Source organism: Patiria miniata, unplaced genomic scaffold, assembly GCF_015706575.1.
Source record: "Patiria miniata isolate m_02_andy unplaced genomic scaffold, ASM1570657v1 HiC_scaffold_12, whole genome shotgun sequence".
NCBI lineage: Eukaryota > Metazoa > Echinodermata > Asteroidea > Valvatida > Asterinidae > Patiria > Patiria miniata.
In genome coordinates, this window is record NW_024037050.1 from 571,166 (window position 1) to 595,644 (window position 24,479).

The window sequence follows — 24,479 nt, forward strand, 5'->3', positions numbered from 1 at the left end:
GAGAGTTTTGGGTTAAAGAATATTGCCGCTGCTCTTTCTGAATGGTGCTTCTAATTTTTATTCACTTTTGAATGGGACATTTGACGCAAATAGGGAAAGAATGTTGCATTCTCACGCCACTTTTCCTTTCATCATATATTATCTCAATATGAAGGTCAGTCATTGCAAAAATGTTGAAAAGACATGCATGAATCTGAGACTGAGAAACATTGCCAATGAGAAGTTACCTTGAAAATGCACTCAACTGTACACAGATTTCTTTTCAACCAAAGAAGCGGCATCAGGATATTCTTTCCCAAAGGAAAGAATGTTGCATCCTTTTTTCATTCATAAAACATATAATCTCAACAATAACGTTAGCCCCATAAATGTGGCCAATTTACTGGACTACCTCCGTAAACAAAGGCCACACTTCTACCATGTACAAAAACATGTCGAACTTTGTCAAATATAGATTTTCACATTTAGGCATAGTTTGTAGTTTATTTTTGCTTTAGAAGCATACTCACCCTCTTTATATGCTAACCAGAAAGTGCTGCCTTTTTCAGATGTCTAAATTTCGTGAAATTGCATGTTGAAATTTTGACACGCAAACGTGTGCAAACGAATCTGGAAATTTCACGAAAATTAACATGAAAAAGGCAGCACTTTCTGATTAGCCTATAAAGAGGGCGAGTATGCTTCTAAAGCAAAAAAAACACCTACAAACTAAGCCTAATTGTGAATATCAAAAATTGACAAAGTTCGACATGTTTGTGTACATGGTGGAAGTGTGGCCTTTATTTACGGAGGTAGTCCAGTAAATTGGCCAAATTTATGGGGCTATACAATAGGCTAGGGTCAGTCAGCAGAAAAATGATTTGAAAAGACATGAATCTCAGACCTAAAAAAAAAATCCGATTTTGTTGGAAAATGTTCTCTGAAACTGCACGCAGCTCTAGACGTTGTACACAACCAAAGAAGTGGCGTTGGGATACGGCAGTACACAAATTTAAAGGCCTACATTCTTTACCAAGTGACTTTCTGACTGCCTGAGGTTTTTTTATTTTAGACAATTATACGCAATGCGCGTCGGTGATGTAAGATGTTCTATCCTTCATACACCAGGCACTATGAGGGCTCCGATGACCGTGAAATCCTTCCAAGAGGTCCAAGGGATCAACACATGTGTTGATGATCGATTTCATATTCAAATCCAAGATGGCGTTTGCCGCGTTTTCGAGTAACGTTCGCCTCATACAGGCTGTTTGTCAAACAACAAATACAAATCCAGAAAAACATTAGGCCAAAAACTCACCAATAAGATCCAACATTGAACAGGTTATAATGAAAGAGAAAAGTGATATTTACATCCAAATGAAGATAAAAACACTGCATGCAAACACGGCAAACTAAACTCGGGGTAGCTATCGGCAGGAATATCCCGCATCGAATTGTACACGAGCTGGGAAAGAAAGTATGCACCAGCTAAGCCTATTATTCATAGTATCACCTGTACCACGTGTGTATTCACGCAGTTGACATACCGTGTATTGTGCTAAGCCGAACAACACACATCTTGCTTCTTTACAGAAACAAAACAAGACACGACCGCTTTAAACATCTGCAAGTGGAGATCTCGCCCAACGTAGACAATCAATCATTATTGGGCCTATGCGTGCCCGAAACAGCCACGATGCATTCCAGTCTACCCGCCTCAGCCCCTGGGTCGAGAATATTCGTCTTTTCAGATCAAATTCGTCTAAAAATTAAGATGTTGCCGAATTCATCGAATTCGCCTCATATAAATCAATTAAAGGAATTCGAGTTTGGCGTAGACTCGGACGCGTCGACGAAATTGAATACTCCGGGATACCGGGACGAAAACGTGCTCATTGCTTGAATTTGCTTTAAAATTGAATGGTATAAATGACCAAATTGGTCTCGGTAAAAGCATATATACCTCCATGATATAAAACCGTGTGCATTTTTTTGTGGACGAAATTGAATATTAAGTTGTTGAATTTGAATTAAAAAAATATTAAAAATAGCCTGGAAACCTACATTCGTTCCAATGTTTAATTTCGTCCGTCAGCAAATTCAGCTTAAGCAAATTTAAACAGTGAGCACACGTTTTCGTCCCGGAGTGTTCAATTTCGTCTCGCCTATGCCAAATCTTGTTATTCAAATCAATTTCGTCGAATTGATCATTGACAAGTCACTGAATGCTTCCAATCGGGAGATTAGACAAGAACGATCTTTAATGACGAATATTCTGGACCCGGTGATTAAAGAGGTGCTCATTGCTCAAACTTTAAAACTGAGTTATTTTGTTAAAAGCGTGTGAAAATTGAATAATATAATTCAGGGGCGTAGCAAGGTCTTTTTATTGGGGGGGGATTTTTTTGAAAAGATACTTGCACATCCGTGCTGAAATGTTGACACGTTTTTTTTTATCCAGACACCGTGGCCTCCGTAAAATCAAATGTTCAAAACCGACGAGTATGCACACTAACATAATTTGCACTTTTCGGGGAGACATTTAATAAAGTAAAAAAGGCACTCGTAAAGGCTGCTGGCACAGAAAGGGCACTATTTTGTTTTTAAAAAGGGCACTTTTTCAGAAAAAAAAAATTCATAACAAAAGAATGGCACTAGGGCGGGGGGGGGAAGCGGGTGCAAAATGGGCTTTTCAATGGAACAGGGCAGTCTTCACAAAATATTGGGGGACCCTTACCGTCACGTGGTAAGTAACGTGGCTTTCATTTCACCGCATTGATCCTCTAATGATGTCTCTGTGCATCGGTTATGGCCAGGGCCATTTCTTCTTTTTTGTTTTTTTACTGCACGGTTTACCCTTGTTCCAAACATGGCCATTTTAAGATTTTCCCACAAATTGTTAAGCCTACCTCTTATATAAAAAAAAAAAAAATTAATTTGCGCACCTGGGATATGTGTAATTGGGGAGGGTCGACTAATATTTGTGAATAACAGGCTTTTTCGGTGGCTAGTCACAAATAGTTTGGTAATTGAATACTTCATCGGCAAAGTTATGCCCCTTCCAAGTTCATGACATCTCAGAAGTGAAAACGGAGACATTAATTGTAATCAGATATAAGTGTTGGGCGGGGATTTTTTAAATTAAAATCACATTGATTTAAACAACCACTGATTTAAATCGCGATTTAAGCACTTGGTTTGTTGGGGTTGTTTTATCATTCGTTTTTGTTTTGTTTGTTACCAAAGGGGAAGATTGGTTTTCGTCTTTTTGCTTTCCTCCAAATCTGTCTGCTGTTCCTTCCTTCCAGCCCCGCTACAAAAAAAGCAAAACGGGAAGTAGCTGCTAATGAGGAAGGGCGCCGCCACGTTCCTGGTAGGTAAAAAACACATTAGTTTTGCTGTAATCACTCAACGTGTTGTGCAACTAAAGCCTAAACTTTTTTGATGTTACATTACAAAGCAGTTTATTCCCTGACAAGATAATTTACTCGATCATGATCGGGTAGGTCTTATGTTGGGGTTTGGGGAAGAGTAAGGGGTAAATTGGTTGAGAATACGGTAATCCTATGGAAATGCAAGTGCAAGAGATACAGAATAAGAACTCTAAACCTGCATATTAGGCTAAAACAAAATGGGTAGATTTTCCTGTAACAGTCAAAATGAAAATTTTGTTGGGAAGTGTCAAGATCCCTGGGAAAACTGATGTTGGCAGAGTAATTGCAGTACAAAATTAAATTCCCCCCCCCCAAAAAAAAAACAACAGTCCCAGACACGAAAAGATTCTTTGGCAGGCGCAGATCCAGAGGGGGATTTTGGGGGTCAACCCCCCCCCCCCAGCTCTGTCAAAAAAATATTTTTCATACAAATTCCTAAAAATCAGTCGAAAACCCCCCTGCTGTGACACCCAAAAAAAATTATACTGGTATAATGCTGCCTGTCTAAAATACGGTGCACCATTCTGTAATCTAACTTGCTACTTGCGCAACTTTGAAATTTGCGCGCGCAAGTTTCAAACTTGCGCAAGTAGCAAGTTTGCGCTCGACAGTACTAGTAGTAACGATTGCACGAGGAACAGCGTGCGCGCGAAGGTTTATTAGTCAGACCTATGGTGGCCCTGAAGGGACATCGCATATCGCAAACGTGTGCGCATACGTATGCGATGTCGCGAAATTTATCGCGAATGTGTGCGCACACGTATGCGATGTCGCAAAATTTATCGCGAATATGTGCGCACACGTATGCGATGTCGCGAAATTTATCGCGAATATATGCGCACACGTATGCGATGTCGTGAAATTAATCGCGAATATGTGCGCACACGTATGCGATGTCGTGAAACAATTCGCGAATATGTGCGCACACGTATGCGAATTTGTTTGCAATGTCGTGAATTTTATTGCATACCTTGTCGCATACCTTTCAGTAAAATTCCTAATGAACTGGGGAGTTGTAGCAGCTCTAGTCTGGAATCTAGACGTACTGTTAGATATAAATAGGGTCTGACTAATAAACCTTCGCGCGCACGCTGTTCCTCGTGCAATCGTTACTACTAGTACTGTCGAGCGCAAACATGCTACTTGCGCAACTTTGAAATTTGCGCGCGCAAGTTTGAAACTTGTGCGCGCAAATTTCAAAGTTGCGCAAGTAGCAAGTTTGCGCTCGACAGTATAGTAACGATTGCACGAGGAACAGCGTGCGCGCGAAGGTTTATTAGTCAGACCCTATTTATAATTAAATAGGGTCTTTTGTGCGCACATATTCGCGATTAATTTCACGACATCGCATACGTGTGCGCATATATTCGTGATAAATTTCGCGACATCGCATACGTGTGCGCACATATTCGCGATAAAGACCATTTTGTCAAGGTCTTGGGCCAGACCTTGTGTTGTTTTTGCTCAGTCATGCATAAATATAGGCCTGGATTATGCTTGAAATCCGAGTTGACTCGGGTACGAGTTGACTTGGGTACGAGTTGACTCGGATACGAGTTGACTCGGGTACGAGTTAACTCGTACCCGAGTTGACTCGGGTACGAGTTAACTCGGGTACGTGTAGCTAGCCGTACTACGCATGCGTGAAGTGTACAGAGCCATACTACGCATGCGCGAAGTCTACAGCGCCATTCAAACAAGATGGCGGCCAACTTTACCGACACATTCGCCGTACATTTCGCGTTCAGAAAACCAAGTTTTAAAATAATTTTAACTTTAATTGATATGCAGAAAATGTTCTTTATTGCTTTATCTACCATATAAAGCTGTTTTTAATGTTCAAAAGCCTATACAAAATTTGTTGACGCTCGTTGACGACCGTTGAGGCTTGTTGACGCTTGTTGACGCTTGTTGACGCGCTTTAGTAGGACCCACGCTTGTTGCACGCTTGTTGCCGCTTGTTGACGCTTGTTGACGCACTTTAGTAGGACCGGTCGGAATTAACTGCTGATTCATGTTCGACTGAAAATCACCGGCAGAATCAGAGATCGTTAATGTCACGGTCGGCATTGCCTAAAAAATAACACACCAATAGGTCCATGATCTAAAATATTTCCTTCCAAAGTGGCATTAAAAAGAGTTGTTCAGTTGGCAAGCTGGTGTCGGAAAACTGGGCGATTTTGGAAAATCAAATCAGCAGAAAGAGCAATGGCTGCTTCAGCAATTTCGGAAGGACCGAGAGAAATCGACATACAGGAGCCCAAATCTTCACCATCCAACGACCCAACTGTTGGGGATAACAACAATAGCTGGTAGGCAAAATGTCTGAAGATGTAAGGAAATTCTCAGTCAATGTCACCCTGTGCACAAACCCTTTGTCCTATGGGTGTCGGACGCTTCGCCCCATTTCCACGTCGCCCCATGTCACTTCGCCCCATCCCCACATCGCCCCATCTCCGCTTCGCCCCATCCCCGCTTCGCCCCATCCCCGCTTCGCCCCATCCCCACTTCGCCCCATCCCCACTTCGCCCCATGTAGTATGAAAAAGGTGAAGGCTAGGGGTGCAGACCAAATAAACTGCCAAAGACCCCAGATAATAAATGCTCCCAATTCTAGAAACTCAGGAAAAATACAAACGCTCTGATGAGGTGCTCGAGACACAGATGAGAGAAATGATGGCTCTATCCCATTCAGAGACGCCTCTCCTATTGGCTTGTGAATACAATCATCAGCCGCTGGATTCAAAAGAATCCCGTACATGTGTATGGGTCAGTGAGTTAAAAGGAACTCACTGACTTGAGGAAAGTGTTCCGTCAAAATGTGTCTGATATGTGACACTTACAACTTCATTGATGAGATTGGTTCCTCCAAGAGTGAAATTAGGATGTCAAAGGTATTGTCGTTCTCAGATAAGTGGGAGACGGGTTGGTATAGCCGCCGGGGTTGGGAACAAAGTTGGGTCTTTTACTTCAAGCTTCTCGGTAGGGGAGAGCCTAGCTTGAGAGGTTGGTTATGAATTGTTCATTTGGTGATGGGCTAATTCTTTCCGTTGGTTAGCAATTAGTGAATCTATTGAAATTGTTTTTTTTAAGCCAAAAAAATAGATGAGAATTTTTTTTTTTTTTTACATGTAACGGCTGGGGCGAAGTGGGGATGGGGCGAAGTGGGGATGGGGCGAAGTGGGAATGGGGCGAAGTGGGAATGGGGCGAAGTGGGGATGGGGCGATGTGGGAATGGGGCGAAGTGGGGATGGGGCGAAGTGACATGGGGCGACGTGGAAATGGGGCGACGTGGAAATGGGGCGAAGTGTCCGACATTCTGTCCTATGACTCAAATTTAGCAGGGAAAATATTGAAGTATTTGCTGAGAAAACACTTTACCATTTTTCCCAAGTCAAGTCTCAAGTCATTTTTTTCCAAAGTCAAGTCAAGTCACAAGTCAAATTTTTCAAGTCAAGTCAAGTCTCACGTCAAATTTTTCCAAGTCAAGTCAAGTCTCAAGTCAAATTTTTACAAGTTTCAAGTCAATTTTTTTTTTCAATTATAGTGTCGAGCGCAATTTGAGTCCCCCTGCGCAAGTTTAAACTTGCGTGAGGGACTCCCGAAGTAAGCACCGTCGATATCGTTGTTCGATATTTTATATATTTAATTTTCAAGGTATTATAATAGGCGTGAATTATATGGAATCTACTCTTTCGTTCGCTTAAAAATAAGGCCTGATGCCCTTACACCGAATCTGCGTGGGGACGTATTAAGTCCTGGGTCCTTATTCACAAAGCACCCGTAAATGCTTGCGGGCGCGCAACTTCCCCGCAACCCTCACTTAAGCACTTGCGGGTTATTCACGAAGCCCCCTTAAATCTGCGTGTGCCCGTAAACCACCCGTAAATTTGCGGGACCTCCAGACGTCCCGCAAGCACACCACAACTTGCATGGATCATCTCGATTGTCACAATGGCGGCACTCTTTGCATGTATTTTGGTATGATGTACGAACTGATTTGACGTGCCGGTTCATCTTCCGTGACCGGTTGAACCAACTATAGGATGAGTTAAAAAGAAAGTGACCGAATTTGAAAAATGTGTTCAAAATATTTGGCGCGTTCCATTTTCATGGGCGTCAATCGGTGGGGGACAAGTCCTCCCCCCACTTTTTATTTTTTTAAGTGGCGGATATCATATCGTTGCCCCCCCCCCCCCACACTTTTTCTATCCCCGAATAAAAATTGTAGCCTACATAATGATTCTATAGTAGCTGATTCAATGACTCCAAACTCAAAAAATGATGTTTAAAAGATGATCTTTTGCTCACAAAAGTGGTTTGAGTGCTCAGAAATTGCCTCGGATCGCACCACAGATTAAGCATCTAGAATCCAAAAAATTTCGGGGCCCGCTCCATGCCGTAATAGGTATGTCCTCCACTTTTGGGAAGCGACTGCCGCCCTTTGTTTTATTATGGGACGAAGTACATCTTATGGGATTTTAAGTGTGAACATTTCACCTAAATTGCACAGTCTAATCCGAAGTTATGTCTATTTCAATAAAACGATCACAAACTTGTTTACCACTCATCACGTGATGCAAACTGAACACCCATTGAGTACAATGAAACGTGGACTTTCCCACCTGCACTGAATGAACAAGAGCATGGGAAAGGATACAAAAATCACCATCAATATTTTAAAAAAAATAGAGCTAAATTGTTTCTTATATATTGAAAGCACACATTCTGACAGTGGTTTCTGTCTTGAGTTCAATTATTAAAGGGAACCTGCAAAAGGATTTGTATGACTTAAATAGATTTAAAACAGCTTTCTTGCCATGTTACTATGACTTTCAATCTTCTTTTGTAGTAGTAAAAGGGAGAAATTTCAACATTTCAATTTTTATGCTATTGAAACTTTCCATATTCATGAGCCAAAGCGTGATGTCATTCAAAGCAGAACAGAAGTGTCTCTACAGCTTTGAGTACAAATATATATCACACTTGTTTCTATTTTCTTGCAGTAAGTTCCACTTTTTACTTGTTTATCATGTTAAACAGCTTGTTTGGACACTAGCAGTCGCCACTAGTTTTTTCGAAGCTTTTTTTGTGGGCAAGGGCGGATCCAGAACACAATTTTGGGAGGGGCCAAAAAAATTTTGGTCCCCCCCCAAAAAGTGGGTCAAAAAAATTTTTGGATTCTAGATGCTCTGTGGTGCGATCTGAGGCAATTTCTGACCACTTTAACCAATTTTTTTTTGAGGAAAAGATGGTGGTGTACTCATTGCCTGCCTTTATTGCGATGTCACATAAAAAAAAAAAAAATTGGTTTCGTTTTTGGGGGGGCCATGGCCCCCTTTGGCCCCCCCCCCCTGGATCCGCCCTTGTTTGTGGGTAACTTTGAAGGAGTTATGTTTGTACTGTTCATATGCACTTTTGACAAGGAGTTCTTTGTGTGACAAAAGCAAAATAGCGCCCATTACATGCGATTGTTTTGATGAAAGGATTTGCTAACAATTGAAAAACTACCACTCTCTTGTCACTTCCAACGAAAACAAGTATTACGATCTTGTATGTATTGTTGCGACACATAATAATGTGTAAGAGAACAAGATGGGCTGAATTTCCACTGCATGTTTCCTTTAAAGTCTTGTTGGCATTTTAAAGTTTGTCTGTAATATGATTCTCACTATTAACTCAATAGCTTCCAATGACATTCAAGGACAGCTATAAAAATGGCCTAAGTTTGTAACACAGTATGCATAACTTCTGAAAGCATTGGTAAATTTTAGTGATTCATTTTTTTCTTTAAATGAGTGGAAGAACATGCTCTTAAAGACATGCTTGATTGGTGTTGATTGTTTGCTAAGAAAACAAAGACAAGTTAATCTTTAATCGAATCTGCCTGTAATTTTTACAACGAGCAAGTTCTCTAAAATGGGATAAAATGTCTTGGCTTTTTTTTTAATGTTCAACCAATTAGTTGCGGGTGCCCGCAACATGCGGGTCCACTAAGGGAACTCTAAGGGTGCTTCGTGAATACCACTTAACGCAAGTCTTACGTGCCCTTAACATCCACTTACGGGTCCCCGCAACGCAAACATTTACGGGTGCTTTGTGAATAAGGACCCTGAACCCCAAACACAACGGGTGATGTAGTCAATGTGCAATGACAACACCAGACCCTTAACTTACAGATTTCAAGGCATCTGCCTAATTGTGCAGGACACCAAAATGTCCAGGATAGTGCAACAGATGTCATCATTAGTGATTCTGCACTTATCTTTCCTCAATTTTGTACACATAAAGTCTGAAATGTTCAATCAATCATTGTTATTTTAGATATAATCAACGAATTATGTTTTTTAGAGTGGCCAATGTATATTTATGATTATGCAAATAAGGGCGGAGTTTGAAGACAGATGTCAATGGAGAATACATTTAACTGCAACTAATTACCAAGGGGCTTTGCGTACTGGTATAAAAGGGGCAATGAAGCGGGCCTACAAACTTCCTACCGACATGGTGTTGCTAGGCAACTGTATATCCATGATGACAGTGCATTTTAAAGAGGCTGCTGATAGATGGGGGAAGTACATTACAGAACAGAATGAAAATTAAGCAAAATACAACACATCACAAGAGTTTATTTTGGAACTCATCATTACTTTGAGACCGTGAATTCCAGCAAATATCAACAGAAAGTTCCGCCGCTCGGCATTTCGTAACGTATATATTCTCAATCACAAACAAAACTGATTCTGGGATTCGGTGTTTTAATTCCGAAACGGTGGAAATGCTGGTAAATTGTTCTAATGGTACACCCCTGGTGTGATCCACATGATAAATGCTGTGGATAATTTGGTATTGCACTGACGCTCCGGGCACTCATGTCCGGATCGTTAGGCCCAAAAACAAAAGTCTCCGGTTTCTGGTATGCGCGCGCGTCACCGTAGCCATGCACGTCGGCAAAATGAAAAAGGTTTTTTTTCAATGAAAGATGATGTCTCAAAACCGCCAAACTCACTGGTTTGACTGGAATTCTGCTGCTGCGCAATTTCAACGTGTTTTTAGATGGGGTTATGATCGAGAATAAGCTTTATGTGGCCTCTCTGTACTCCCATATATTTGCACTGAGTTTAGTCGGGCATCATTTGCAGTCATCAGCCGACATTTGAAGCAAATTTGAAGCAAAAAAGTCGGGTAAAAAAAAAAAAAAGCCGCGTCGCCGCACCACTTTTTGGACAAACTCCATACCAGAAACCGGAGACTTTTTTTTTTTGGCCTTAGTGCGATTCCAAATTTTTTAGCAGCGTTTATCACGTGGTCTTTTGATTGGCCCGTCTGACACCGCCTGCGGTTCTAGCGTCCGTATTACGTACGTTGCCGACATGAGCCTGGGATACACGCTGCCGTGATATCATCAGCACGTGGTGCTAGTCTACGAATGTTTGGTTAGCAAATAATTCTCTGTTTTGGAGGATAAATTTGGTGATATTTTCGAGGCAAAGTGTACTCGAGTTCTGAGTGCGAGACTGAGATAGGTGACTGAATTTATTCTTCAAATGTCGCCGTATACGCCGCCTGGAATATAAGCTACAGGGACATTTTTCACTCAGCGTGAGAACCAACGTAAGCCGTTGTTTATCGAAAATTAGGGTAATGTGACAATGTGCTTTCGTATTTTTTAATAAAGTTTGTTCCTCAGTAGCGATATTTTCGATGTATTTTTCAATATCGATGTTTTCGAAGTTTCGATATTTGCGATATTTTCGATATTTTTCCAAAATCCGATATTTTCGATTTATTGATTTTACCAATTAACTAACATCGGCGATATCATTATCAAACCAATATCGATAAAATCGATATATCGATATATCGACGGTGCTTATCCCGAAGCCATGGGCGTAGCGAGGAAGGGGCAAGGGGGGGCACTTGCCCCCCTCCCCCCCCCCCCCCCCCCCCCCCCCCCGGAAAAGCAAAAAAAAAAAAAAAAGAAGAGGAGGAAAAAAAAAGAGAAAAAAGAAAAGAAAAAGAGGCGCGAAGACAAAGTGGTGTAAATTTAATGAGTTAGGGGGGGGGGCAACATGTCCCTGCCCCCCTCTAAAACTGATAAATCGAGAATATGTTGAGAAATGCAAGCATTTTTGGCAAAAATAATTTTTTGCCCCCCTCTAGAAAAAATCCTGGCGACGCCCATGCCCGAAGCACGGAAATTACACTGCGCCATTTTAATTTGCGTGCGCAAGTTTAAACTTGCGCATAGGCGATCGCAATTTGAGAACCTTGCGGGCGGGATTTTCATTGATGAAGAAAAGAATGTTCAAAACACGAGTACATGGAGAAATAATGGATAAATAAATGAGCAAAGAAATAAATAAAAAGGGGAATTCGATTAGCGTCAATAAAAAAAAAACATTGAGATTTAGCAGTGCTTATCAGAGCAGTTTTTTAGGGTGTGGGGGTGGGGCCGGGGAGGGGACCGGGCAAGCAATCAACTTAAGCACACTAGCGGCGATTGCTTGGAAAGTGTACAAAAGTTGTTCAATAATGGAGACCCGCTTCAAGTTTTTTGCTTTGTAAACCTAATTAGCATTTTATTTATATTCTTGAATGTAAATAAATCATAATTTCCTAGGTGTAACCATCTGTAAACGTAAAAGAATGATTATGATCCCTTCAATTGTTCAAGTTTTGACGTTTTAGTAATCGTTTACATTATTTTTGAAACATGTACTCTACAATTAAAAAAGTGCTTATTCTTAAAAAAAAAAACTAATTAATTTAGCAATTAATAAATTGGACGGTACAATAATTCATATTGCTTTTAGAAATACTTGCATAACATTTCGAGCGCTGTGTACACTTCAAAAATGCATAATTTGAAAATGAAAATAAAATTGAAATTATTTTAAAAAGTAAATAAATTTGCAAATGATTTAATTAATGAATTTAATTTATTATTTCAATTAATTAATTCGAATTAAAGAATAGATATGTTGTTTATTAAACAAATATCCTAATGAGCCATAAACAATAATAGGCATCATGATGCAAAGTGCATAAATTGTTCGCATTACCACCCCTTATCTCTGAACCTCTACCCAGTCAATATCATTAGCATAATGTTAATAAAATGTTTCAAAAAATGGCATTACGGCATTGTCTCCTGAAGCTCAGTGATGCTATTAAATCGTAGAAAAAAAAATCTGCTTTAGAAATAATGTTGCATATCTGCATGAGTATACCCGGAAAAAAAATAGTTTAGCAGCTTTGTATGCTTTGCTGGGAAAATCTATGCAGTGCCCAAGTTTAAACTTGCGTACGCAATGTGTAACAAGGAAATTAATGCGCGGGCAAGTTTAAACTTGCGTGCGCGCAGGTTTAAACTTGCGCGCGCAAGTTTAAACTTGCATGGGGGACTCAAATTGCGCTCGACAATAGCACCAACTTGCCAAATTTTCATGTCAACACTCAAGTCCCGAGTCAATTTCAAACGTATTACACAGTTCTGTATATAATACGGTAATGTACATACGTATACATGTACATGTACATGTACGTTTGAGGCATTAGTTTGCTCTAATGGTAGCATGGTTCTCGTCTGAATAGTTGCTAGCATGCAGTGTAGGGCGGCAAGATGTACGGGAACCAGTTTACATGTGCAAGTGCCGAAGTGTTCATTATGTTAAGAGAATTTAAGTACAGTTTTCATACTTATAAAACTTTTTTTTTTCCATGCACATGTTTTGTTGAGCAAAATGTCTTTAGAGAATTCATTATTAGTTTTTAAATTCTTTTGAAAAACATAATGATTTTTTGAAGGAGTTAAACAAACCATTTCCAAAGCATTTTTTGCTTTGTGATGTGAATTCTTGCCTCTCATAAACTATATCATAGTCGTTGTTCCAGTCTTTAAAACCTTTTGCAACATGTTATAAGTACACAGCATTTAAATGATATGAAGCAATGTTGAAGATACATCCATGTATGTTAACGGAGGGTGATCAGACATATGCACAAAACCACGCGTGGCAGGCACAAAGCGCCAGGTTCCGCGTTGAGTAGTCCGTCCGAGCTCAGCTCGGTGCGCGGTGGGATTTACGGACTTCTCTCCAGTCAAGTTTCAATCAGTCATTACCCGATAATAAACTGGTGGGTGCACCAAAAAAGTTTTTTGTAACTATGACAAAACTATTTTGTTAATGCCAATTTTGTCAAGTCAAGTCAAGTCACGAGTCTTTCTTTGTGTCGTCAAGTCAAGTCTCAAGTCATTTTTTTCCAAGTCAAGTCAAGTCTCAAGTCGGAAAAATAGCGACTGGAGTCCGACTCGAGTGCGAGTCAGCGACTCGAGTCAACAACACTGCATACTAGTCATAGTAGGCCTATCATAAAAGTATGAGACTTTGTAGGACATTATCTTGACTTTCTGATGTCTGTGATAGGTCACTGAATAGCTGGAGTTACCTAGTCACTGAAGGGAAAAAAGAAAAAATGTTGCAACCTGATGCCATTTCCGCAATTGTGTACAAAGTCTATAGACATGATAGATAGAAAGTCGAAAAAAAATTTCAAAGTATTCCGTAACAAAATTGGAAATATTTCTCAGTGCCATATTCGTGTCTTATTGTCATTTTTGCAATTAATGACCTTCACTGAGATGATAATATGAAGAAAAAAGTGGCGTCAGGTTGCAACATTTTTTCTGGGAAAAATTAGTGATGGCCAGATATGGGAGTTTTTCCGTTGTTCCCAACCATGCTTACAACTTACAAGAAACTATTTTTTTTGATTGACCTAAAATTATCAACTTCTTTTCTGTTTCTGTCACGCAGTAGCTGGATAGGAAGCTTGGCTCGATGGAGGCCAACATCTGTCAACCTTCTAGAAAAGGCAGAGGAGAAAATTCTATCATGTAAGATTCATGATTACATTATATTTGTTTTCTAGGCCTATAACTTTCTTTTATCTCTTTCAAGTTATTAATTTGACTTATGACAAAACAGGTTTTGCGAAAACCCAAGGTTCGAAATAAGCGGTAGCCCGCTAGCTAAAAGCTAGTCAAAACAGCTCCAAGCTAGTCAAACTATTCCTTAAGTAGCCCGGCTGGTGAGTCAAAAAAAATGTTGGGATATGGCATAGATGAGCAGACGGGAAGAAATAAATCATTTATTTATATTCAGAAACAAAACCTCAGCAATTTGTGTCTAATTTTGCCAACTGTTTTAAAGGTTAAATAATTAGATCTGATTATTAAAAACACTAACAAAAATGCCTCAGAATTGAGCCTAAAAATACGCCATTTTGTATTTGAGCTGAAAAAAATGCGGGCTAGTGAAAATGCCAGAGGGCTAGTTAAGAGTCTGTTTCAGTAGCCGGGCTGGCTAGTGAACAAACAAGTTAACGTGGAACCCTGGAAAACCATGTCTGTATATGACCGATATGTAGAGTTGTATCACAAGTCCATCACAACTTTGTAGTCAAAATAAAAACACAAAACCTTACACAAATCTAGTAGCAAGTAACAAGGGAAGCATGAGAACAGAGGAGTGCATTTGTCATTGTTCGTTCGAATAGCTTGTGACTTGACTTTATTATTATTTTTTTTAAAAATCTTTAGACACTAAGTTCATGGATACAAACTAAACTCAGTCCTAAAATCAGTCCTGATTTGAGGCGTGCGATCACACCCCCACACCATCACACACCTAAAAGCTTCCCGAGAAGTGTGAATAATTACACGCCTGAATTTCCCTGGACCACAGATCACACACCTAGAAAACCACACACCTAGAAAAAACACACACCTAGAAAAATCCTGTGCCTTTTTTCACACGCTTGTGATTTTATATCAGAAGGACTGTAAAATGTAAGCAGGGGCTGTCACGGAATGAACAACACTATGAAAATGTCGCTGATTTGATCTTTATGTTCTTTTCTAATATCGTTAAAATTATTTTACAGGTGTGAAAGCCAAATATGAGAGCAACTTTGTGTACATCAATGAGGAAGACAAACTGCGGACTCTTAAGTTCAACCCTAGCAAGTCGGGAGCAGACGACAAAACTCCCATAGTGCTTGTCCACGGCTTTGGCAGCGGCGTGGCATTATGGTCCCTCAATTTTGAGGACTTGTCTCGACGCCGCCCCGTCTATGCCTTTGATCTGTTGGGCTTTGGCCGCAGCTCGCGGTCGGCAATACCGCAAGATGCCGAGCAGGCCGAGACAGAATTCGTGAATTCCATTGAGAACTGGCGGAGCAAAGTCGGCATTGAGAAGATGGTCCTGGTAGGGCACAGCTTCGGAGGGTATCTGACGTACTCGTACAGCATCCGGCACCCGGAGCGGGTTAAACACTTGGTGCTGGCCGATCCGTGGGGTTTTCCTGAGAAGCCACCGCCAGAGGAACTTCAGTTCCCACTGTGGGTGCGGGCCATCGGGGCTGTGGCCATGAGATTCAATCCATTGTCCAGCATACGGGCGGCAGGTCCTCTAGGTAAGCGCATTATGAAAACTTAACAATGGTGGTATTCTAGTAACATGGAATTATGCAAGTTAAGTTTTTCATCATTCAGATGTGCTCTTATTCCATGAATAAAAATTCAAATGAGATTTAAAATGGAGAGTCTTAGTGTTTCCTTTTGTGGAGAGAATTTGTGTTAGATATCCTTAATTCCCGGAAATAGCTTAGCGTGGATGTTAATTTGAAATTATTTTATTCACCTATGATATTAACAGGTCCTCGTCTGTTGAAGCGAGTTCGTGGAGATTTGGACAAGAAATTCAAAACATTGTTTGATGGTGATCTGATTAGCAACTATATCTACCATTGCAATGCACAACAGCCCAGGTATTTTCATTATTTCCAAAATCAATCTAGTGACTGTTTTTAACAGTTAACCTGTTTGTGCTGAATGATGTGTATACACGCAAAGGTTTTGCAATATTCGGAACAGATGATGGATAAACATGCAGGGAGCGAGGCTGGAAATATCTATCAGCGACCCGCTCGCAGTGAGCGAGGCCAGAAATATGAATGGGCTGCCCGAGGGTGATGGCTTCAACCCGTCTGACAATGAGGTCAAAGTTATCCTGCGCCTCGTTCCATTCTTGTCAAAATATTGCCAACGTGAACTGGTTTAGAGCTCCCGGCCTACATAATGCAGGATTGAATGGCTGTGACTGGTTATGTAACTTGATACAGCTTTGCCTTGACAGTAGGTGACTGATAAGCCAGCTGTACCTACCAGTTACTTGCTTTTGTCTGTTGGTGGAATTTGACTAGTCATAGTGCTTGCTGGAAATGCATGTATTTATATGATCTGACTGTTGGTGACTAACCTGTGTATAAAGGCATGGCAGGGGAGCAGGATTTAATGTTTGACTCTCTGTGACTGTTCAGACAGCAGGAGGGTTAATTGAAGTTACTAGGTGACCCTGAACAATTTATTTATTTATTTATATATTTCTTATTTCAACTGGGTGGCCCATTCAGTGGAATCCACTGGTCTCCAATGGGTCCCAGCATACATAAAGACAATAAACATAAACAATTAACATTAAAAATACACATTCACACAAAAAAAATCACATTAATTTTAAAAGTCATCAAGCAAAAAAATAAAAACCTCCCAAAGCAATTACCAGAAGCATTAATTTGAATTTAGTAATTTACATATTAAAAAACCCACAAAATGCATATGAATGTAACAAAAGATAAAACTGATGACACATGATGTATAAAAAGACCGACATCTTAAAAAATCCACTTATTCTTATGTGTGCACATATGAACCCTCCCAAAGCAAATGACCAGAAGCATTTATTTACATGTTAAAAACCACAAAATATACTTATACAATGTATATGAATGTTATGGAGGAAAAAATACTGATAGCACATGATGTATAAAAAGACCCTATAGATACTTACACAGCAAAAAAAAAGAACAATTGCATTGCCTGGCTCTCATCACCAATCAACAACCAGTCTAAGTCACAAATAACAGTCAGTCAGTCAGTGAGCAGCTCAGTCTGTGAGATAGATACAAAAGAGGACATTAGGCTGGCCTTCTACCTGTAGTACGAGTCTGAAAAAAAGCCAAAATCTAGAGTAGTTCTTGGGGTAAAAAATTGATTATTTTTATTTGCAGTGGTGAGATGGCCTTCAAGTCTATGGCTCACATGATAGGATGGGCCGTCAATCCCATGATACAGAGGGCGGAGCAGCTATCTAGTGATGTACCAGTGACAATGATCTACGGCGATAAGTCCTGGATGGACAGCAATTCAGGCAACGACTTGAAGTTCAGACGGAAAGGCGCCTATGTCAAGATTCATGTAAGTGTCCCCTGCTTTATGTGTTGCTAGTTGCCTATTTCTCCCTGTAGTACCCAAAACTGCCCAGGTATTATGGACACAATCTTATACGTGTGTTAGTTGTCGTAACATAGGGGTGTCAGAACAAAGGGGTGTGGGAACTTAGAGCAGTCACCTATCATACCTCAGATGCCTTTCTAACAATTCAGAGTTTTTTGGGGGTGTTTTTTTGTTTGTTTATAACCATTTTTTTGTAACTGCAATATTAAATCTAAGCCTGAACAATCTTACAGCTGCTCTTGAGATGTGCTGCTCGATTAACCCTAATCACCCAAACTCCATCAAAATCCATCCCCCATTTTGGTGGATTTTTTGGGGACTTGGCCCAGGAGGCCTGGCCTGACTAGATATTGATGAAGTTTGATGGACTTGGGCCTGATTGGCTTGAGGCAGTGCTAGGGGTATCCGATTGATTTTGCCTAGCTTCCTGTACTGCTATTGTGATAAAATCCATGTTTAGCAAGTCCATGAATGTCAACCAGTGCGTCAGTGGTGGATTCCATTATGTCATGTACAGTTTTGTGTTGGACGTACAGTGATTGATGGATGTTGATGGACTTGGTCCAGTTCCTAGTAACCGACGCTAGGGAGTGAGGGTTAAGGACTGTATAACTTACGATTTCCCCTTCCGCATTTTGATGTTTTTTTCTGAATTAATTTAATGTATTATTTTTTTTATCATGATTAGATTCTAAAAGGAGCTGGACATCATGTTTACGCCGACAGAACACAGACTTTCAACAAGATCATCAGCGAAATCGGTGACGAAGTTGACTGATAATGTCAGGGCTTTTGTTGAGACAGTGTACAGTATAGCCTCAGGGGGTTTGTGAGAAAATTTCAATTGTTTGCCTGGGTTTACTTTTCTTTGTTCATCACCCTGCATGGACTGCAGCTCATCATAAGATTTTTCGGCAACAAACTGCCATGTCTGTTGATCCCTGCGGCTTTTCTATTGGAGAAATTGACATTGCCATTCTGCGAACCATTTCTTTGGCAACAGAATAAGCCTTTTTGCAAATTCAACTGCAAGTGCGCACATGAGATTTGACAATTTAGTTTTGATAGATAAACAATGCAGATGGTTGCACACAAGTCCGGGGCGGGTCGTGGTAACCGAATCTGCATTTTTGAATTTTTCATCCATTCAGAAAGAAGATTGAAAGTTTTGTTCACACAAAAGTTGGAGCACACAATACATCTTGAACCATGTGCAGTTAAAAAAAAAGATTCAAAATTTTGCATTTACTTTAAAACAATAAATTTCTTTGATTTCGTTGGTACGCCGCTATGATTTTGCATGCTTGTGGGGAACTGTTTATCTCTTGCAACTAAATAGTGAATCATGATGTGCGCATGGGCATCCCCAAATATACCAATTCAATTGGCTCTGCCCACTGCACATAATCACAGCTGTGATTGGTTGAAAACATCAATGGGAGGTGCTTAACTCTACAGAACTCAACCCCTCAAACCCCAACGGCATGTTTTGTTGGAATCTGTCAGGATGGGTACAGTACCCCTAAACTGACAGTCTTTACATTGGGTTGGCACACCTCCAGAAACAAAGTCAGAAATATGTGTGTGCAGTTTCCCATATGGTGTTGGAAATTTGCCAGGATGGGTATGGTTCCTAGTAAATCATACTAGGGAGTTGGGATTTTAATGGATCAGTCTATTGCTTACAACATTGCGCCTATGTATCCACACGGGGTACCAATATATTGACTTGCTATTTGCATGGAATAACGTTTTCCACAGTTATAACAAAACCAGATTTTTGATTTTGACTGTTTCTCTAGCCATTCACAAGTATTTCACTGAGGACCAACAATTTATGGCTGGTGAAAACTGATTTTTATTTTTTACATTAGTCATTTTTTCGTAACTTTCGATAACAATTTGATCAAGTCTTGTGAACGAAGGTTAAACCACGGATCCTCTACACAAGGATAAACGACTTCCCAAAATTTCTGGTTAGATGCGTGATACGGCACTTGTGCGTCGTGCGTGCGCATGAGCGAGACACGGTGCGCAACTGCAGTCTTTCAGTAGTCAAATTTCTGTTAGGCTCCAGCTGTCGGCAATCATAGCGCCCGCATTGTTCTACATGTTCTATGCATTGTTCTATACGCGGACGCGGGATATCACGCATGTAGACAAACCGTTCCGTACATTTTGTACGCAAGCTCGAATGAGTCGTGCAAAGGCGTAGCCAAGAATTTTGAACATGGGGGGCCAAGTCCGACCAGCGTTTACAAACCCCAACGAATCTCTCTTAACCTTTGTTGCGTGCTTTTGACATGTCTGTGTTATGTGTGTTTTAGTGGACTTTGTTAACTACATGTATTCAATTTTTTACCCTTAAGTTTTTTTTCTTCTTTGTATTGCCTGATTTTACTTCGTGCAACACAGTATAAAGAATTCTCTGTCTTCAACTTGGTCAAGTAACAGGCTTTTACAGCGTGGGGTCCGGGGCCCGCTTAAAGGGACACTAGGTCCTGGAACAGCCCAATTGGGCTACAAAACGCGCTTTGAACGAGATGGTGATAATCGGAAATAACTTTTAAAAGTAGGATATAAACATCCACACAACTATCCTTTCAAAACTGGGCGGTTTTGTGTTATTCCTGTATTATGCGTGCGAGAACGAATTTCAGGGTCAACTTTTGCGACCCCATAAATTCGAGCTGTTTGGATGCTAGTTGTGATTTCATTCGTACGCGTAAAGTGTTCGCATTTTGCGGACGTTGAAGAAACCACAATGTTCTGCATTGGTGATCGGTCACCGCACGCTGTTCCCGAGACACACAACGTGTATAGCATACATGAGAACGACACGAAAATGTATTCGTACTCCGTCATGTCCGATGTAAACAAGCGGGGTTTTTTTTCGTCTTTTCTCGGGAATGGTAAGACATTAAGTTGGTTTCCTTTCAACCAGATGTTTGAAATAGGCTAAGTAAACAATCCAAAATATAACATTTTTGGGGATTTCAGGACCTAGTGCCCCTTTAAGGGCCCTGGGAAATTTTGGGTTGTAGACGCTCTGTGGTGCGATCTTAGGCTATCACTGGCCCCTTTTCCCCTGAAATATTTGAGCAAAAGTTTTTAAGACTTTTTTTGAGAGGGAAAAGCATTACATGACTACCAAATAGACATTGTCGTATTTTGTACTCGTAATTAGCGTCGGGTTTTGGTAAAATTTCTTACAATTTTTGTATTACATAGTTGTTGTTTTTTACAGTTGTTGTTTTTTTGGCCCCCCTCCCCCCTTCCCCCCGGCCATGCCACTGGGTCCATGGTTAAGCAAAGGTGTTTCATTCACTGCACGCATCAACAAAATTCAACAGCAGTTACGTCCTGTTGGATGTTAGTTTCAGCAGGGTGAAGGGTTAAATTTTAATTCTAATTTTGTCTTCAAGATTTTCGTCAACATTTTTTTTAAAGCTTGGGCAACTTCAAAGGGGATAACAGAGGCGCAACGTAAAAGACAGGGAAGGCACATAAAATACTGAAAGACATCTTTCCTTTTGCAGCTTGTAACAAATACTCTGACATCGAGCCTTGTGAGTTTTGAAGAGAGAGTTTGAAGCAATTCAGTCAATTTTCAAAAGTGAATCAGGTGCAAATCATTTACTGTTTCTGCATGTTTTATATTTATATATTAAATGAATATTTAAAACATATTTTTTTATAAATATAAAGGTGTCTTTTAATTTGTATAATTCAACAGTGTTTCATTGTACTAAAATAAAATGTAGTGTGTCTTGTGTGTTTATTAAACTGTGCAATTATTTCATTTAATAATTATAGATTTTTGCAACGCACAGTTGTACATAATACCTGTTGCCGTACAATATTTTGTTGGTAAATATTCATTTTTGTTTATATAATTTAAATGCTAACTGTATTTGTGGTATTCTCATATGAATGGAAACTGAGGGATGTAGAAAAGGAGTAAACTGTGAGTGTTGTGGAAGCTCTGGCCTCAAAAGTCACTTGGCCATAGACCTGAGGACTATTCGCTAAACAGTCGTGTTTTGTTTGTCAAGGCCCACAATAATAAACCAAATCCACCAAATTCAGCAGCCATGTTCCAAATTGAGCATAACAACAACTTCCCCATGTGACATACTTCACGGTTTAGATAGTCTCGGCCCAAGAGTGGATTTTTGCTTTTTATTCTCCTATTACAGCCAGTCCCTGAAACACACTATCAACGAGATGAATCAAATCCAGTCTCGGGAACTTTGACACACCGTACTGACCCAAGATATTCCAAGCATACCCCATGTGTGCTGTATTCAAGCTAATGCACATGTGTGAGGTATGCTCCGAATTTTCTGGGTAGCACTGCCAAAGTTTCCAAGACTGGGCTTGATTCATCTTGATAGCAGTCCCTACCACTGTGGCGGCTTGACTGCACTTGTCAGGGACAAGTAAAATACAAAGCCAGTCTTGGGCCAAGACTAGGGTTTCGACTGCACATTAGTCTCTCACTCTTCTACATCTGAACACACTGGTCAAGTTTTTGTGACTGTTCAGGTCTTTTCGAACCACACTTATACCTTTTTATAAATTTTCATGTTTTATTTACTCACAGTAGTTTATCAGTGGTGTATGAAGTTCTGTGTATCGAAGCAGTTTGACTAAATTAACAGTGTGTGTAGATACAGAATAAAACTGCCTTATTTTGAAATCAAAGTGTATTTAACTTCCTGATGAGAAATTTGAATAAAAAAATGTGATTTCAAATACAGAGATGAATATTCTTGAGATAGTTGATTTGCATAATTTACTGTACTTTTGAATCTAGTGCAGTGGAGTTTTATTGTTACAATTTCTTCACATAAACCACCAAGGGGAGCTGACTAGGTCCATTATATTTTTCAAAGTTAAAAAAAAAATCGGAAGTCGAGCACCGGAATAGTAATCCGGAGGTTGCAGGTTCAAGCCCCACTCCGGTCAATTTCTGTGTTAAACTTTGAAAGCTGTTACAATTTCTGGTACACATGTAACCGTTATACAATCTAGTTAGTGAAGTGCTTCTTCCCTTACTTTCAACCCCTCATTACTCACATTCAATTTATGCCAGGGTACTGTATTTTTGTATTTTTAACTTCTTTTCCCCTACCTGAATGCATAAACTAAAAAAACAAATGTATGATCTAAAGAATTGTGCTTCCGGTTACCCTACCTAGCCTATTTTGACAGCCCCTACCCTAATTTTTATTTTATTTTTTTTTGGAAAAATGAGGAAAAAATTCCTAAAACCATCAAGTACTACCTTTTACCCTTGACTACACGCAGACACCTCCACATGATGGTACACAAAAAAAAATTTGCCTGCCTACCTACCCTTTTTCAAATGCCATGAAATCGGAAGCAGAAATTTTTGGGGGGGAAAGCATGCATGTACAATAAGAAATGGACTTCCAAAGTCAACACATGTATATCACTGATTACTGAAAGAAGTCTAAATAGAGTAGTTCTTTTTTGAAATTTCACAAATTTATTCAATATTTAAACGCAATTTCATTATTACAAATGAGGTTAATGACTTTTTCCTATGCCATATGGTGCTTTGCCAATGGTAAATACAGTAAGAAGTGTTAAATAGTATGGAAAAAAACAAACTCCCCCCCCCCCCACAGAAGTGTGGTTGGGGTCTACGAACGAATACTTACCTGTAGAGCAACACTACTTATGCATATTCCCCCTACCGGCAGGTATTTTCGCTAAGAGTTATATACAATAGCGCCCTCTGGCGCCCTACCCATAACACCCCGCGGCATGCGTGCCTCGTGAGCGTCCTCTTTTCTCGAGCGCTAAGTCGGAATACAACAAAGTACCCAAGGCATCGAGAAGAGTGGGGTAGGGGGGAGGGATGCTCTACAGGTAAGTATTCGTTCGTAGACCCCAACCACACTTCTGTGGGGGGGGAGTCTACTTCACTCTACTTACCTGTAGAGCAACACTACTTATGCATAGACTAGCACCGTCAAGGAGGTGGGCCATGCGAGATGCTATTGTGCTTTCACAGGGGCACGTAACAATACGCGTAAACCCTGGATGGGCCCGTCGTTCCACATGTGGGTGGACAAGGCAGCCCAAAAAGGTCGGCATGATAAAGACATTAGTCATAATGGTAGCCTCAACATGCCAACAGAGATGTGATCCCCGATTTTGGGAATCACACGTAATGAATTACAGCCCACCGATACCTACACATAAGAGTTCGGTGGGGCACACAAAATAAAAATTATCATGAAAGGCAAAACATCATGACATGGTACATATAGACACTATAATATGCACATGTACATGTACAGAGCTCAATAAAGAATCAGAGTTAGGAGACACCAATGCTGGGGAGGTCCCCAGTCTGAAAATGTCTTGAGAACATGGTGGGGCTCAGTCAGTCGCCCTCAACACTGTTCTCCCATGCTCTGCCTTTTATTTTGTGCATGCGGACCAATCACACGGATTCTGCCGTTGATACGTCCGTGGTTTTATGGATGACCGTAGCCAACCTTCAGGCAATCTTGTCATGAAAGCCTGCAGGTATGGTGGGGTCACCATGATAAATACATGTCATGAAAGGCCTGCCTGTATGGCAGGGTCGTCATGACAAAAAACATGTCACGAGAAGCCTGCTTGTATGGCAGGGTTGTCATGACAAATACGTGTCGCGAGAAGCCT

At 40.4% G+C, this 24,479-nt stretch overlaps 1 protein-coding gene across 1 annotated transcript; it reads left to right on the plus strand.

The window, feature by feature from the left end:
- Positions 1-5,346: 5,346 nt before the first annotated feature.
- LOC119744392 ((Lyso)-N-acylphosphatidylethanolamine lipase-like) lies at positions 5,347-18,595 on the plus strand. The gene is made up of 6 exons (XM_038220304.1): positions 5,347-5,725; positions 14,233-14,312; positions 15,362-15,892; positions 16,135-16,246; positions 17,549-17,735; positions 18,463-18,595. Exons 1-6 carry the CDS (start codon positions 5,622-5,624, stop codon positions 18,550-18,552), a joined length of 1,104 nt encoding a protein of 367 aa, XP_038076232.1. The 5' UTR covers positions 5,347-5,621; the 3' UTR covers positions 18,553-18,595.
- Positions 18,596-24,479: the final 5,884 nt, after the last annotated feature.